At 37.5% G+C, this 14,570-nt stretch overlaps 1 protein-coding gene across 1 annotated transcript in view; it reads right to left on the bottom strand.

Moving 5' to 3' along the window:
• The window catches only part of FOCAD (focadhesin), a 127,047-nt gene that overhangs the window by 59,008 nt on the left and 53,469 nt on the right, over positions 1-14,570 (bottom strand). The window contains exons 17-18 of the mRNA XM_049796559.1: positions 14,283-14,413; positions 12,539-12,665 (exon numbers count right to left, since the gene is read on the bottom strand). Of these exons, the coding sequence (XP_049652516.1) occupies positions 12,539-12,665; positions 14,283-14,413 (258 nt within the window). The remainder of the gene's footprint in view (positions 1-12,538; positions 12,666-14,282; positions 14,414-14,570) is intronic.

Raw genomic sequence — 14,570 nt, forward strand, 5'->3', positions numbered from 1 at the left:
AGATGATAGTAACACTATGCTTCCAAGTGTTAACTTACAAAAACTGTGAAGCTGGTTTGAAAATCACAGAATTTATTTTCATACTGTTAATAATGAACTTGGAGTCTTGTCATTTGCTTTCCATGTCCTTAGAACATAGTAACTTCAGCCTTTTAAATCAGTCTTTGCAGTTATACTAGAAACCATAAAGTTACTGTGCATTAAACAGAAGCTGAAATCACTTTAGATACACTTCTGCAATCCCAGCTACTAGGTCCTCAAGAGAAAAGTGGGGCGGGGTGGGAAGAAATCACAACAAAATATTGGCAATGGCAGGTAAAACCAGGAGTATCTGTAGGCTTCCATGCTACAAAGTATAAACTGGAAAAATCATGCTTTTTCTGTTTTGTTTTTCAGCTGAGGCCAATATTTGGTTATAGGACAAACATACTGTTGTCCCACAAACAGGGTTCATTTACCCAGTGTGCAAGCCAGTAACACAGAGTCAAGGTATTTTCAAACGTATGGTTCTAAGGTTGGTATTTTTTCACAAATTAGAGATCACTGGGAAAAAACAACAAGAAATTGAAATCCTCCAACAAAAAGGTACCACTCTCTATAGAAAGACGCTTAACCTGCTCTTCAATACCTATAGAGGGTAGGGAAAGCTGAATAATTCAGTTTCAAAATTTAATAGTACTAGATACATGTACCCGAGCGGTTAGGTGGCAAAAAGACTATCAGAAGAGAATTCTCATGCAGATCTGACATAAGGCAACAAGCATTAGTTAGCCAGCCTAACAGATCTGATTTTTTTTAAAAAATTATGTAGACCAATAGCCAAAATCCTTATGAGATTTTGTCAGCTGGAAGAAAAATAAAAGGGGCGGGGGGGGGGGGGCGGGGGGGGGGGGGGGGAGTTCTACAGCTTGTTTGTAACCATTGAATGCCTTCATTAGAACCAAACAACAAACCATCTCCCCACTCACATTCAGTGTTTGATAAGGAACAGCAAATCTCTTGGCTTTTTTGCCCTGGCCAGCTATGACTTCTGGGGCTCACAGGCATTACACTGAATATAAACAAGAACCAAGTGCATTATAAAACATATTTACAGCAACCTCTGTATTACAGTGTTGTTTCACAGAAAACATGAAAATATTGGCTCTATTTATCAAGTCAGTAGCTAGTTCTCTCTCATGGCAAGCTGTCTGGTAGAATACTCTGGAGACATGCTTCAAAAAGGCACTCCACTTTTAGCCTAGCTTTAAATACATGAACAGTCCCACTGAATACAAGATGACTTTTTGTGCTTAAATTCATGATTGTCCTTAAGCACTTTACCAAACTGTTGCCTCAAGCCTTCAAAAGACGGATTAACAAATAAGAAGGTGGTCTACTTTAAAGAACAAAAACCTAAAACATAAGAAGTGGGGTAAATTTGCTATTCAAGGGCTGTTTAGATTATGTGTACTCAAGGTAAAGCTTATCTACTTTAAGATTCTGCTTACAATGGAGGATGCTTAAAGAGTCGCAGACTTGCTAATTAAGGACATACATCCACTAGAAAAACGAGGGGTTGGCAAGGGCAACAAAGACCACCAAGGAGCGCAGGCTGCAGACTGCGCAGGTGTAGGAAGACTCCGGGTTGATTGCTCAAGAGAACAACACGTCATGCTTGCTCGACATAATGTATATGTAATAGTTAGGTGGAACATATGTATTAGATAGGCATGGTGTTTTAACTGAAGCGTGTAAGTCTGTGTTGTAAATATTCTGGTAAAGAAATCAAGAATTTAATCACATAGAAGAGTTAGGTTTGATTAAGAAGTAAAATTGTTAAGCACAATGTATAGGATTGTTAAGTTTGAAACGTAGCCATAGAAACTTTAGGAATTGTGTTATGTGTGACTATAGGAACCTTAATATTGTTAAAGTTTGAAACAGCTAACCATAGACACCTCACCAGGAAGTTACTGGTCTTTCTATCTTATGTTTCAAGAAACTAAGGAAACAGTCATGAACACCAGTTTGCTGCTTGGAAACCCTCTTACCCTTCCCATCTTGATTTAAGTATCAAAGATTCCAATCAGTAGAGCTAAATGTAACTGACCAATGATTGTTTTTAAATAAGAATATTGATAAGGTTATATAATCAAAGGACCAATCATTATAAAGGTTAAATTTAAGAACAAGCATAGTATGCCTTTTTATGTAAAGACCTTATGTAACAATGACCTGACAGAAAAAGTCTATAAAAACTGATGGATTTTGATACTAAGATGGACACGCCTTTGGAGGAGCGATCCCCCGTGTCCCCGACGCTGCAGTAAACCAAGTGCCTGCTTCTTCACATTGGAGTTAAGGAGTTTTATTCTGGTTTTTGGTAACATCTGGACTGAAAAACCTCAGTAGGTGTGCTCGATTTGTGGAAATCTTCCACCTTGCACCCTGGGCTGAATAAAGCAATGCCTCCTCTCTAAACGTACTTTGTATGTTTCAGGAGTTACGTTCCGATCAGGTAACAAAACTATGCTTAATTCAAAGTCATGACTTTCTGAAATTGTTAAGCAACTTGTCACCAAGGCACCTGAGATATTGAGCCTGGAAACTCAGTGCCACACATAATTAGTACTAAATTTTACAGTATATCGAGAAAAAAGTAATCTTTGGGGTCATATGGAAGGCTGAGGAAGCAGACACTGGAGTTTTATTTTGTTGAAGCTTTGGAAAAAAATGAAGGCTTTGATTTCTCCTAGCTGAAAAAAGGAACACTCACAGGAGAGTTGTACAGATTAATTGTTACAAGAGCATTTTGATTTCTTCAGACAGACGGTCCTCCTGAAGTAAAGGTATTGCTCCTGCACAGCAGTACCAGAGCTGAAACATAAGCTTTTATTTTTCTCTTTTTCCTAGTGTTGGAAGTCAGCATAGCACAGCATGAATATAAGTACAGAAACATTTTTTGAAAGCTACAAGAAATAACACCCAAATGAAAAAATTGGCACTGTTCCACTGACCCAGAAGTTCCTGATGCTCAGCTTTATTTCCAAGAAAACAAGACTCAAGCTTCAGATGATAACAAAACCTGCTTTATTCAGAGCACCCACACAAAAAAGTCTCCTTGCAAATGTGAACAATTCCACTTACAGATGCTAAAGAAGTCCCTTCTGTCTGCTGCTTATGTTCACCACAGTAATCTATGAAGAATAATAGCAGCATATAGAAAGACTTCAAGCTGAGCTGTGGCCTACTCTATAGGTTCTTCTTCAAGTCTGAAAGTGATCTGAATAATTTTATACACATTGGAAATTCTTCAGACTGTTCCTCACACCAATCCAGAAGCTTTTAGAAATCTATGATGACGTATATAGCCAAAGCAAATGGCCTTTCTCACCTTCTAACCTGATGAAAAGTGTTCAAGTAAGCATCACTCTGGTCCTTTTGGGAAGGGAAGGGAATCCAATGAAACACTGGTCTTCAAATCCATTCACAGCTTACCCCTATTTCCATTATCCTCCCCTCATTTCTCCTTCAGTAGTAAGGGAACAATTTACACTGCAAAATCAGCTCAGACTACCAGTTTGACTCATCTACCCATCTGATAGTCAAATAAGCACCTTCACGTTCCTCCATGTACTCTTAGATAAGAGTTTGTCTTAAAAACTCAGTTATTTCGCTATTCACTTACTATTACTCTTTGCCATAAGACCTAAAGTAACAGGCAACTACTAGATTGACGATGCATAAGATCAGTTCATGATGCAAATCATCTTTTGATGCTCATGTGTTTGCATTCAGTTTCTAGAGCTCAGATTTAACCCCAAGTACTCAGGTGAAAAGATCAGGTTTTGTTCAGCAGGTAAGGCACAGTGATTTCAAAAGCTGGTTTCACCAGCTGCTGCAGTGATTCTTGACTGAGCTATTTTGCTGCATGTGCCTGCTCCATATCCACTCCTTTCAGTGTAAGGCTTATCAATTTTTTTTCTTTAATCATCCTTTATTTGGTATATCAAAACAATGTCAAAATCTACCTCTAGGACTAACGCACCTCTGACATGAAAAAAGGAGCCTTCTATGTATCAATAAGCCTGTGTTTCAGATCATCCACACGCTCAGTAAGACATCACTGTATCAGGTCACATTCAGAACATTTGGGGTTAGGTGTTTAGAATGTTTCTAAAGATTAGAAATTATTCTGCTGCCTTCAGTGATGTCTTCTGCATTCATCCTACCTTCTATAAAGCTGAAAGACTATTAGGCTATAGCTGTTATCTAGCTATACACCGTAGCTTGATCAACTTTGTACACATTTACACTATTACTCTAACTACAGCACAGCAGTGAGATGTAATTGGTCCTACTTAGCCCTTCCTGGATAAAAATAAGCCTCACCTGGTTTACTGTCACTTTTAAAGCTCTGCATGACAGCTCAATGAGCAGTCAGTACAACATGTTGTATTGCTAGGCACTGAAAAATATCTGTAAGATACTCAGCCAGTGGTACAGTCCTAGCTGAAGAATTATAAAAAAGTCACAAAAAGAAATAGTCGAGTTCCACAGGAAGCTTGACTAGACAGTATTATTGGTACTAAAACTTTCTCATTGTCCCTTGTGAGATTTTTCCAGTTGCCCATGCTCTCTCTCTCTAAGCAGCCATGTGTTCTAGTGAACACTTAAGTAATTTCCCTGAAGCATTTGGTCAAACTTCACATTGCTCCCTGTGGAGAATTCAACTTTTCAGTTTTTGCCACCATACCTAAAATAATTCTGTCTGGAATTTATCTATTGCTACCCTTTGTCTTTCAGATTTCAGGCTCCACTGCAACAAAAACTGTGCAACAGAGAAAGAGCCACAAAGCAAAAAAAAACCCAAACCACCCAACACAAAACCAAACAAAAACCAATACAACAAACAAACAACAACTCTCTCCCCTATCCAAGCCCACAACAACAAAACAAAGACAAACACCAAACCCATAACAATGCAGGCTTAGAACCAAAGTCTAGATGAAAAAGAAAAAATAGCTATGGCAGAGTAAAGTATGAGTATACACACTCAGCTTTTTAAAGGGGGAAACATACCAGAACTGGAAATCAAAACCCTTCCTTAAACAATCTGAGCAAATGCCACAAAAATTTCTTCCAGGTCTATGAAATTAAAGCAAAGCAACAGAAGACTCAGTCAAAGAGAAATACAAATCCATCTGTGTAATGAAATCAAATGAAGGGATGCTTATGAACATATTCCACAATGGCATTAAGAAAGATAGTTTCAGTGTTACTCTGCACTGAAAAAAACCCAGCGTGCCTGGTATCACTGAACTCAGGAAACTGCTGAATTAAGCAGTCACTTCAAGTGAATGCAAAACACATTTTAGAGTGCAGTTTAAAAAACTGAAGATGCCTTTTGAGTTGAATCCATTTCAGGAATAGCAAACCCACAAGTACGTTTCTATGGTAATGACCACTGATGGCTACACACACCTAATCTGATATCATTCCAAGTGAAAATGATACCTCTCTTTCCCATCTTTCAAAACACTGTTTGCAAGAATAAGAAAATATTTCTTCCAGTATTTAGAAAGACAGAGATATCTATTAGCATTTTAAGTTCTTAATAAACTAAACTATCTAGAAATTTTAACTTTGTAATGAGCTAGTTGTCTGGAAACAGAAAATAGACCTTGTATCAATATGCAGAAAAACAAAGTTGTGTATTCATGGGATCTCATTTGATATTGTCATTTAGGAAGACTACAAAATGATTAGCTAGCAAAGAATGTTTGATTTCATTCTTTCTTATAGTATCACAGACATTCTCCAATTTCAGCTAACAGGTGAAAAAAAGACCATTAAAAATAGGCAGCAACCTAACAAGTTTCAGATTTAGCAGATATCCATACTGTGCCTATGCAATGGCAAATTGCACTCTGTGATAATTGTTTGGAACGACTAGATGTATTAGCATTTTCAGTGTTAAACCCCACGACAGATGGAGCTACGTGAAATCCGCAAGAACAACATATATCAAATGTCTTTTATCAGCTACATTGAAACAACTTATTAGTTTTAGATCACACATATTTGGTATGCCAAAAACACTGGCCCTCCATTAGGTCATACATAAAAACCCAATAGTATTACAACAATCATATGGCATCTTATACAGTATTGCACTGAGGATTGTTTTCCACACATATTCATGTACATGTAATCATCATATGCACTAAGTGCAGTATTACTGTGATACGGGATCTAGTACTTAGCAGACTACTGAAAAAATAGTATTTCAGTAGCTTTGTCAACACCAAAATATTTTCACTATAAAATCAATTTTAACATTTTTTTCCTTTCACAAACAGAAAGGATTTATTTTCTTTACTGTATGTATAAAGCATTCACACTAATTGCAGAAATTATATTAACCTACTACTGATTTGAAATCTATTGAAATATGTTTATCTTGAGAAGCAGAACGCCAGCAGAAATTCAATTTTTCTACTGGCTGAAAGAAACAGCCTGTGTCTCCAAATGAGTTTCCAAATGCTAAACATTTTATTGAAGAGTACGGGCATCCTTTATTTGCAGAAAGATGCATTCTTCAGTACAGCAACATACATACGCCAGTGTATGCAACTTTTGGCCATTCTGTTTTTGTAATCAGTGACTTGCTATTCTCTACCATGTTCAACATGCACTGTAATATTAGTCTTACTAGATTTCAACTGCCAACATGCTGTCTGGGTAAGGATCACACCATACCAAACAAAACACACAGTCCCCAAATACACCAAGTCCAACAAGTTGTATTACTTGAGAGATTATCTCTTTAGGAAAAAAGAATCTTCACAAAAAAAAGTTAAGATTACATTCACACTTCTATTGTGGGTCTTTTCAGCTGTTCACAATCAAATGCTTCCATTGTCTCACTCACCACTGTTCTTGTATTGTTCTGGAGGGCAAAAGGTAAAGAACACCATTATACTTAGTTGTTTTTAAATAAAAGGGTATTCAAACAAAAGAAAGTGCTTCAGCCATCCAAAAATTTTGCCAGAGAAGTTTCAGACTTAACCCTTCACCATAACAGCGCCACTATATGAAGCCCTAAAGGGCTGAAGGAAAAAAAACCTTCTGCTCAAAACTTCTGGCACTCCAAAAAATGACTTAAGCAGAACTGGGGTCTTCAAATAACTTGGAAAACACAGCTGGGAATGGGTCTTATTTAACAGCTTTCTAAACTCCTCTATCACCTCTTAGCAACCTTAACATCTCTTCGTAGAGTATGGACAACAGAAAAAAAGGGTATCCCAGTACAATTGCAATTCTTATTAAAACAATCCAGTCGGTTCAGCAGAAATAAAAAACAGACTCCTCAGCCTGTCAGTGTCCCCAAATGATCCTCAGGTAGGTACTCTTCAATTATTTGTCTTCCTTTCTAGCTTTCTGGCAAAAAACTGAATCAGTATATCCAGACAGTAAACATGTCAGTAAACAACTCAACATACGGTATACATCACTTATTGCAGAGCAGCTCCACATTTTTCATGATGATTGCCTGAAATTCAGCATCTCTAAACTACAATTACGATAAAACCTATCAGAGTCTTTCCAGAACAAGTAATTGCAGCAAAACCCACCAGACACATCCTCTAGTGCAATGTAGTACACTTAACAGCCAGCTACAGAAATACCTGCAACTAAACTAAACAGCATACCATTGCTTTGCGCAAGCCCTACACACTGTGACTGATCAATAAACCCCTACAATGGAAGAAGGCTCAAATGGACCAAAGGTGATGTGCCCAGGAAGCTCAGAGAATAATGCAGGGTGGGACTGACCACATCTGTTGCAAAGAAACTGACTCAACATAAAAAGGACTGTTGTTTTAGATATACAGCTATAAACAGTTCAGTGGATCAACTGATGGTGTAAATGTTTCTCCCCAGTTCATTAAAAGAGTGTGAATATGTCCCCAGAGTCAGTCAGATCAGCATATGGGGGAGTGAATACGTGGCTCAGCCCAACCTAAAGCATAAAAACTGGACAGTCAACAAAGGAATTTTGAAGACAGCAACGGGCTTGAGCTGGATTCAACCCACACATTCTTTCCAGCTGGGGATGCTCAGCATCATGACAGTGAGCGTATTATAGAGACAGGTAATAGGAATCACACTGGTATTGTGATTGAACCGTATATTGTAATTGCTATATTTTGCTAAGTGTAACTTACATTTGTATTGTGATTTTGGTATAATTTGTATCACTCTGCTGAAGCAGAAATCCTGTGTAACAACTATCTTCAAATAAGTAAATTTGATATTACACATTACATCCTCCATGCACAGAATATCTAAAATAACCTGGTCAGAGAGTATTGGACTCTGACACACATTGTGATAACAGAACATGACCCTGGCTGCCCTGTGACATTTGTGGACAAATATGATCTAGGAATAAATTAGAGTAAATAAAACCATCTTTTCAAAACATGTTTTGCCCAATACCCCAAAACCAGCTGACTTGACAACATGATGGTGCCACAGAGGCAGAAACGCTACTATTAATCCTGAGGATTAACAGCCAAATCACTCAATGCCATTTCCACAGTAAAAAGTTTGGCCATGGTCTACAGAGGATACCCACATTCAAATGCAAAATGCTTACAATGAAATTTCAGCTACAAAAGGGGAATTCTTTTTCTGGACTACACAAGTTGTTTTCCAGTTTCTGCTAACAGATTATATGTACTTGGAGCGCAAGTTTCCTTAATTTATTTTGTGTCTGCAATAAATCCAACACAAAGTTGAAGACCAAACAGGAGAAGCAACATGCAATTTAAAAGCCACTGTTAGTGTTTTAAGTTACAAAGTTTAAGACAACATTTATAAAAATTATAAGTCATATTGTGTGCTCTGAAGAAAATAAAATTTTCCTAAGCTTAGAAAAAGTAGTAACTTCACCTAAAATACACTGATGAATCTAGTCTTTCTGAAGCTACTCAATGTCCCTCAAGCTATCTCTATATACCATTTCTTACAAAAAGCACAAGAGTACTAGCTGTCTTATTAGCAAAACCGGAAAAAAAGGTTAGAATTATGTTACAGCCTTGAGAAAAAAAGCAAATGAAGAGTCAGAATACATAAAATAGCAAAGCTTGGGAAAGCAAAAATAGGGAGAGGAAGAGAAGAAAATAACATTGTAACACCAGCTAGACTACACTAGTATGCCACACATCCTAATCAAGTGACAGAAAATGAAGTTGCCACTGTAGTGAATGTTTCCAAGATGAAAAGAAGTTGGGTGCAGAGGCAGCTGCAGAGGGAGGACCTGTTTGTGACTAGATGACCTTTAAAGGTCCCTTCCAACCCAAGCTATTTTATGATATAACATAATGCATTCACAAAAGGAAAAACTAAGTTTACATTGCCACAGTATCTTTGACATTTCCAGCATTCAAAACCCAGAAATCGCACCAGTAATGAAGATGAACTGAAATGGATTTTGGTACCTGACTTGAAAGTGAAGCCAGTAACACCATTTTCATTCTGTGAGGGCATAAATCACACAGTTTAGCTGGAAAAAAACAGAAGCAGCAGCACTTTTAGGAGCAGTAGAAGGTAATCAGCAAATGGCAATTACTCTGATGGTGGGTGTTCACCAGACCAGTCAGACTGAATGCAGGCAAATAAGGTTCCTCATCAACTTATTTTACTCACTCATTCAGCATGTGGAAAACCCCTTACCTATACAGAGTTCATCCTGGGACCCTGGCAGCAACCTTCAACAGCAGATCTGCACAGGTAAGGAATTGCACCTACACTATTGGCTGAAGAGTTCAAATGGAAATTGTGATGTTAACTAGGTACAAGGCCAAGGATATAAAGTAAGGCAAAAAGAGAATGAAGAGTAAACCAGACCTGAGAGAGTGAAACTGGCAGAAACTTAAGCCCAAGAAGAAGGTAATGATCCTCTGATAACATCTCAACACAAACCCATGATTTTAAGACTACAGTTTTAAAGTGTACACTGTTTAAACAACATCCAGCTCTGTTAATTCCTACTAAATGTTACACTTAGTCAACATAATTTGATCTCACAGAACTTTTCAGTTCACTGTATTATGCTGCCATGCTGGTTTCTTTACCAATAAAAGAAATAAATGTGGTCTGAGGAAATAACAGCAAGAAACCACTTCCACAAAAATCTTAGAAAGGGGTTTTAAATACTATGCTTAGCATTTTCATTCTTGAATGTTTCCTGGCTTGTGTACAGTACTTGATACATGAAATCAATTAAATGCTAGGATAGGTGGCCTCATAGGAAGTACACTGGCTTCTGTTGAAATCACTGGAAAAAACCCAAAACATTTGCCCAGAAACAGGAAATGTGGCTGGGCAAGAACTGTGTGTATTTTACATTTTTGACGTGCAGGTCACTGTGCAGTGTTCATTAAGGGCCTTTTGTTATAACTACCAAGAAAAAAAAAAAAGGGGGGGGGGGGCGCGGTGGCTAGCCCTGCTTCTAAGTCACAAAAGCTAAGCTAAATACTCTTCATGTTATTCACGTAGTGCATACATACTTTGGGTAAAGCCATTACCTTTACACAAAACAATTACTGCAGTCAACAAAATGGAACTATTCTTCTACTACATTTGACAAAAAATATCAACATTACACATTTTATTCTATCATTACTTTTGCAAAGGAGCCTCTTTGAAACGCTCAGAACTCAGCTTTGAGAAAGCCACATGGTGTATAAAGTTACATCACCAACTATGTCAACAGTATACATATGTAAACATAATCTATTATACCGAAGTTAACAGAAACAGTTAACAGAAAATTAGGTGCTCACTAAAACCCTGCACATGGAACATCTCAAAGAGATTAAAACCCTTTCCCATTGTTATCTACTGAGACAGCGACAAGAGAGAGAAAGCACTAAAACAAAACCTTCTGACCAACCCTTGCGAGTATGCCCTTTAAGGTCTCTGCACTCCAAGTTGGCATCTAAATACTAAATAAGGGACAGACTGCATTACTTAATCCAAATGGTTACCCAGTTAACCAAACCACATGAGAATTCTCTATTAAAGTTTCAGTATACCTGGGTGACAGATCTGGTCTCCCAGAAGATTACACTGGTATGAAACTGGGGAAACAAAAGCAAGCTGAGGAGGGCCTGTAAGAATTAGGACACATAAAATCAATACCTGTCCACAAGGTGATTCTTTCCTTCCTTCCATCCTGAGTACCTGGAGTTGTCTCAGCCTTCTACTTCTCAACAGTAGGACAGTACGTCTATTCTCAAATGAGGTTTTTATAGTACAATGTGACATTTGTCACAGGCCCAGCTCCTGCTTCTTTGCATGAAACAAAGTCTAAATATAATCCAGCCTGGGAAAACACTGCTTAAATACTAACTGAGGCCAGCATTCAAAGAATCTATGTGACCTGAAGAAGAGCCAAACTCTGTACCAAAAGCAAACACATTAATTACCCTGAATAACTTGGTTCTTAACAGCCATCTCTGAAGCTTTTTAACTATATTGATTACTAATGTGTATGGACTGCTAACCATTTCCTATATTGTTCTTGAACTGCTGACATGATTACAAACATATCATGTGGCAATGCCTTGATTTTGTTGGATTGGCCTCATTGCAGTAAACACTGCACTAAAAACAAAGAAGTAGATAAACTTAAAATTGATGTTTGGCAGAGAAAGGGTAATCAAATATTCATGCAGGCTATCATTAGTCCACAAACTCAGATGGCCTGCATAGTCCACATTTTGACTATAGTGTGATTCACAGCATGTCTTTGCCTGCATCACCATGTCTGGGATATCACTGCAGAAACAAAGAACCTTTGCTCCTAACCCAGGGGTATCATAGGATCATAGGACAATTTGGGTTGGAAGGGATGTCAGGATAATTCTAGTCCAACCTCCTGCTCAAAGCAGGGTCACTATGAGATCAGACCCAGTTGCTCAGGGTTGTATCCAAAAGGAACATGAAACTTCCAACGACGGAGAGAGCACAACCTCTCTGGGCAGCATGTTCCAATGCTTACTTGTCCTATTCATCAGTAAGTAATCAATGCATTAGAGTAAAACAGAAGGCTTCCCATTACAAGTGATTTCACTCCCTGTTGGGTTCACTATGTGAATGAGACCCAGCAGGGCAGGCCAGTAAGTAGGTATCAAGAAAGAGATTATTTACCTACTTTTCAGCCAATCAGAATTATACGCCAAACAGCCGTTCCTTCCAAATCTCCAGGAAAAATCCATGAAAAAATGTCTTTGAAACAAACTGTAAAGCTGACCTAAAATTCCAATCCATGCACTGAAGGGCTGATCTGCTGTAGTAGAATTTCACAATACAATTTCCCAGGAACAATTCAGTGATATTGGAAGAGAGGCATTAAACTTGTCAAGAAAAAAACATAATGCTGAACAATCCAATGTACTCTTAAAAAAAAACCCAACTAGGAAAAAAGTCCATGATCCACAAGCAAAACACAAAACACAGGGACAAGCCAGTTTAATCTTACCTCAGCCTCACAAAGTGCATGAAGACCCTGTAACACTATGGCAGCGGGTGAAGCTTGATCAGGTTTTGTGCATTCATTTAATACCTGGCAAATTGCAGCCAACATGTCTGCTCCATGCTGATATGGCCTAATGGAAAAAACCATGAAGATACAAGGCAATATTCATGCATACATACGAGTTCTATTCTATATACAAAAATTCATTAAGTATTGGTCTTGTTTAAGTGACAACTAAAACAGACTAAAACTGGGAAGAAAAAAAATATACAAGGGAAGATATGATATAGAGCTCTAAAGGCTGAGTGACATGGAGAATTAAATTAGCAGGCACCAAGTTCCAAATAAAAGATCACTACGTGGTTAAGCTATGGAAGTTTTTGTCCAAGAACATTGTGTATGCTAAAAGACTACATCTTTCCAGAAGTGACTTGAGAAGCAAAATCCAGGTGTGGTACTAAAGACACTATTCTTTGCTTCTTTGTTGCAGACTTCTATAAGTACTCGCTACTGTGTATTGGTGGAGATGCCCCCGGCAAGACTTCTGCTCTGCTTACATCAGGTAACAACATTTTTCCAAATTTTTTGCTGCTGAAGTGTCATTTGTCTCTCCTTCAACGACTGCATGGACTGCTTGTTTGCTTTCCAGACTTTTAGTATCCATTCAGTTTTATTGGGTGGCAGTAGGGGAGGTGTCAACTGCTGATTCAGCAGTTCCTCACACTGTAAGAACTCGGGGTAAATAGTATCTGGCTAGGCAATCCATATGCATGGCACATTCAGGCTTCCTCTATTTGCTCTCACTTTCTTCCAAATAATTTCTAAATGCACTAAGAACGTGCATACAGCTGAACTCTAACTATACCACTTACCTGGCAAAAAGAGTATTACGGCTGCATTGAGATTTATCTCTTGCTTTTCAATTTTTTTTTTCTTTTTTTTGATTTCTTGAAAAATGCTGTTTGTCAAAATTAAAGAAGGTTGAAGAGATAAAGGAAAGGGTATTTTCTATAAGAATTTTTTTTTTTAGCTGATGATTGAAAGATACATGAATCTTCCCAGCTGTTAGTAACTGACCTTCAAGAAGAAAAGTGGAATGCAAAAGATAGGTGACAAAGAGAAAAGATGGGTTTATGCACATAAAACCAGGAAGTAATCGATATTGTGTTTAAAAATAATCTTTTCAGGAGCTGTAAATTATTATCAGGTACAGATAGTCATGGCTTGTTAGAGCTGGAAACAATCAATGTATCATCCAGTTAGACTTGTAAAACTGTGTTCTGTGGTCAGTACTGTATCTGAATAAAGATCAGTAATTTGCATGCGAAAAAATATAGTTTTCAGAAAAGCACCCAATCTTTCCTTGAATAGATCAAAACATAGACAGATCATTAGGTGTTTGTTCTTATGTTTCATCACTCTCTTTTTATAATTTGAAAGTGGTATGCTTTAAGTTTCTACTCTGGATCAGTATAGGATGCATGTTTTATTTCAGGATAAAGACATTTTAATTTTAACCTTATTTATATGTGCTTTCTATTAGCTATAATATAAACCCCAAAACTTACTAGTTGCTGAGATTAGCAATGCCTGAGTCAGTATCTTATACAACTAGAAAAATACTACCCACAATTAATATAACAGAGCAGGTAAAAATAATCATGCAGCTTTTCTGAAAATAAATAAATTAATAAATAAAAATTGCTTTCCCTTACAAATACATAAGATGGATAACACTTGTGCTTACCTCTGCCTACATATATCTCTTATACAAGCAGCTTTAGCAATCATTTTTTCCCATTGAGTATCTTTGTCAACAGACAAAGAGGGCATATCAGACATTGCCAAGAACTTCTGCAATTCTGGGTAAATTCGATCCTAGAAAAGATTTAATTTAAAAATTATCATCATACCTTCAAAAGTTAGTGACAGGATTTTCAATTGCTAGCACTTCTACATGACTTCTCAATACCACTTTTATTGCATACCATATTTCGCTTTTCTTCATTATTGGAATCTAATGCTGCATTGAGAT

This window comes from Accipiter gentilis, chromosome Z (assembly GCF_929443795.1).
Source record: "Accipiter gentilis chromosome Z, bAccGen1.1, whole genome shotgun sequence".
Classification (NCBI taxonomy): Eukaryota; Metazoa; Chordata; class Aves; order Accipitriformes; family Accipitridae; genus Astur; species Astur gentilis.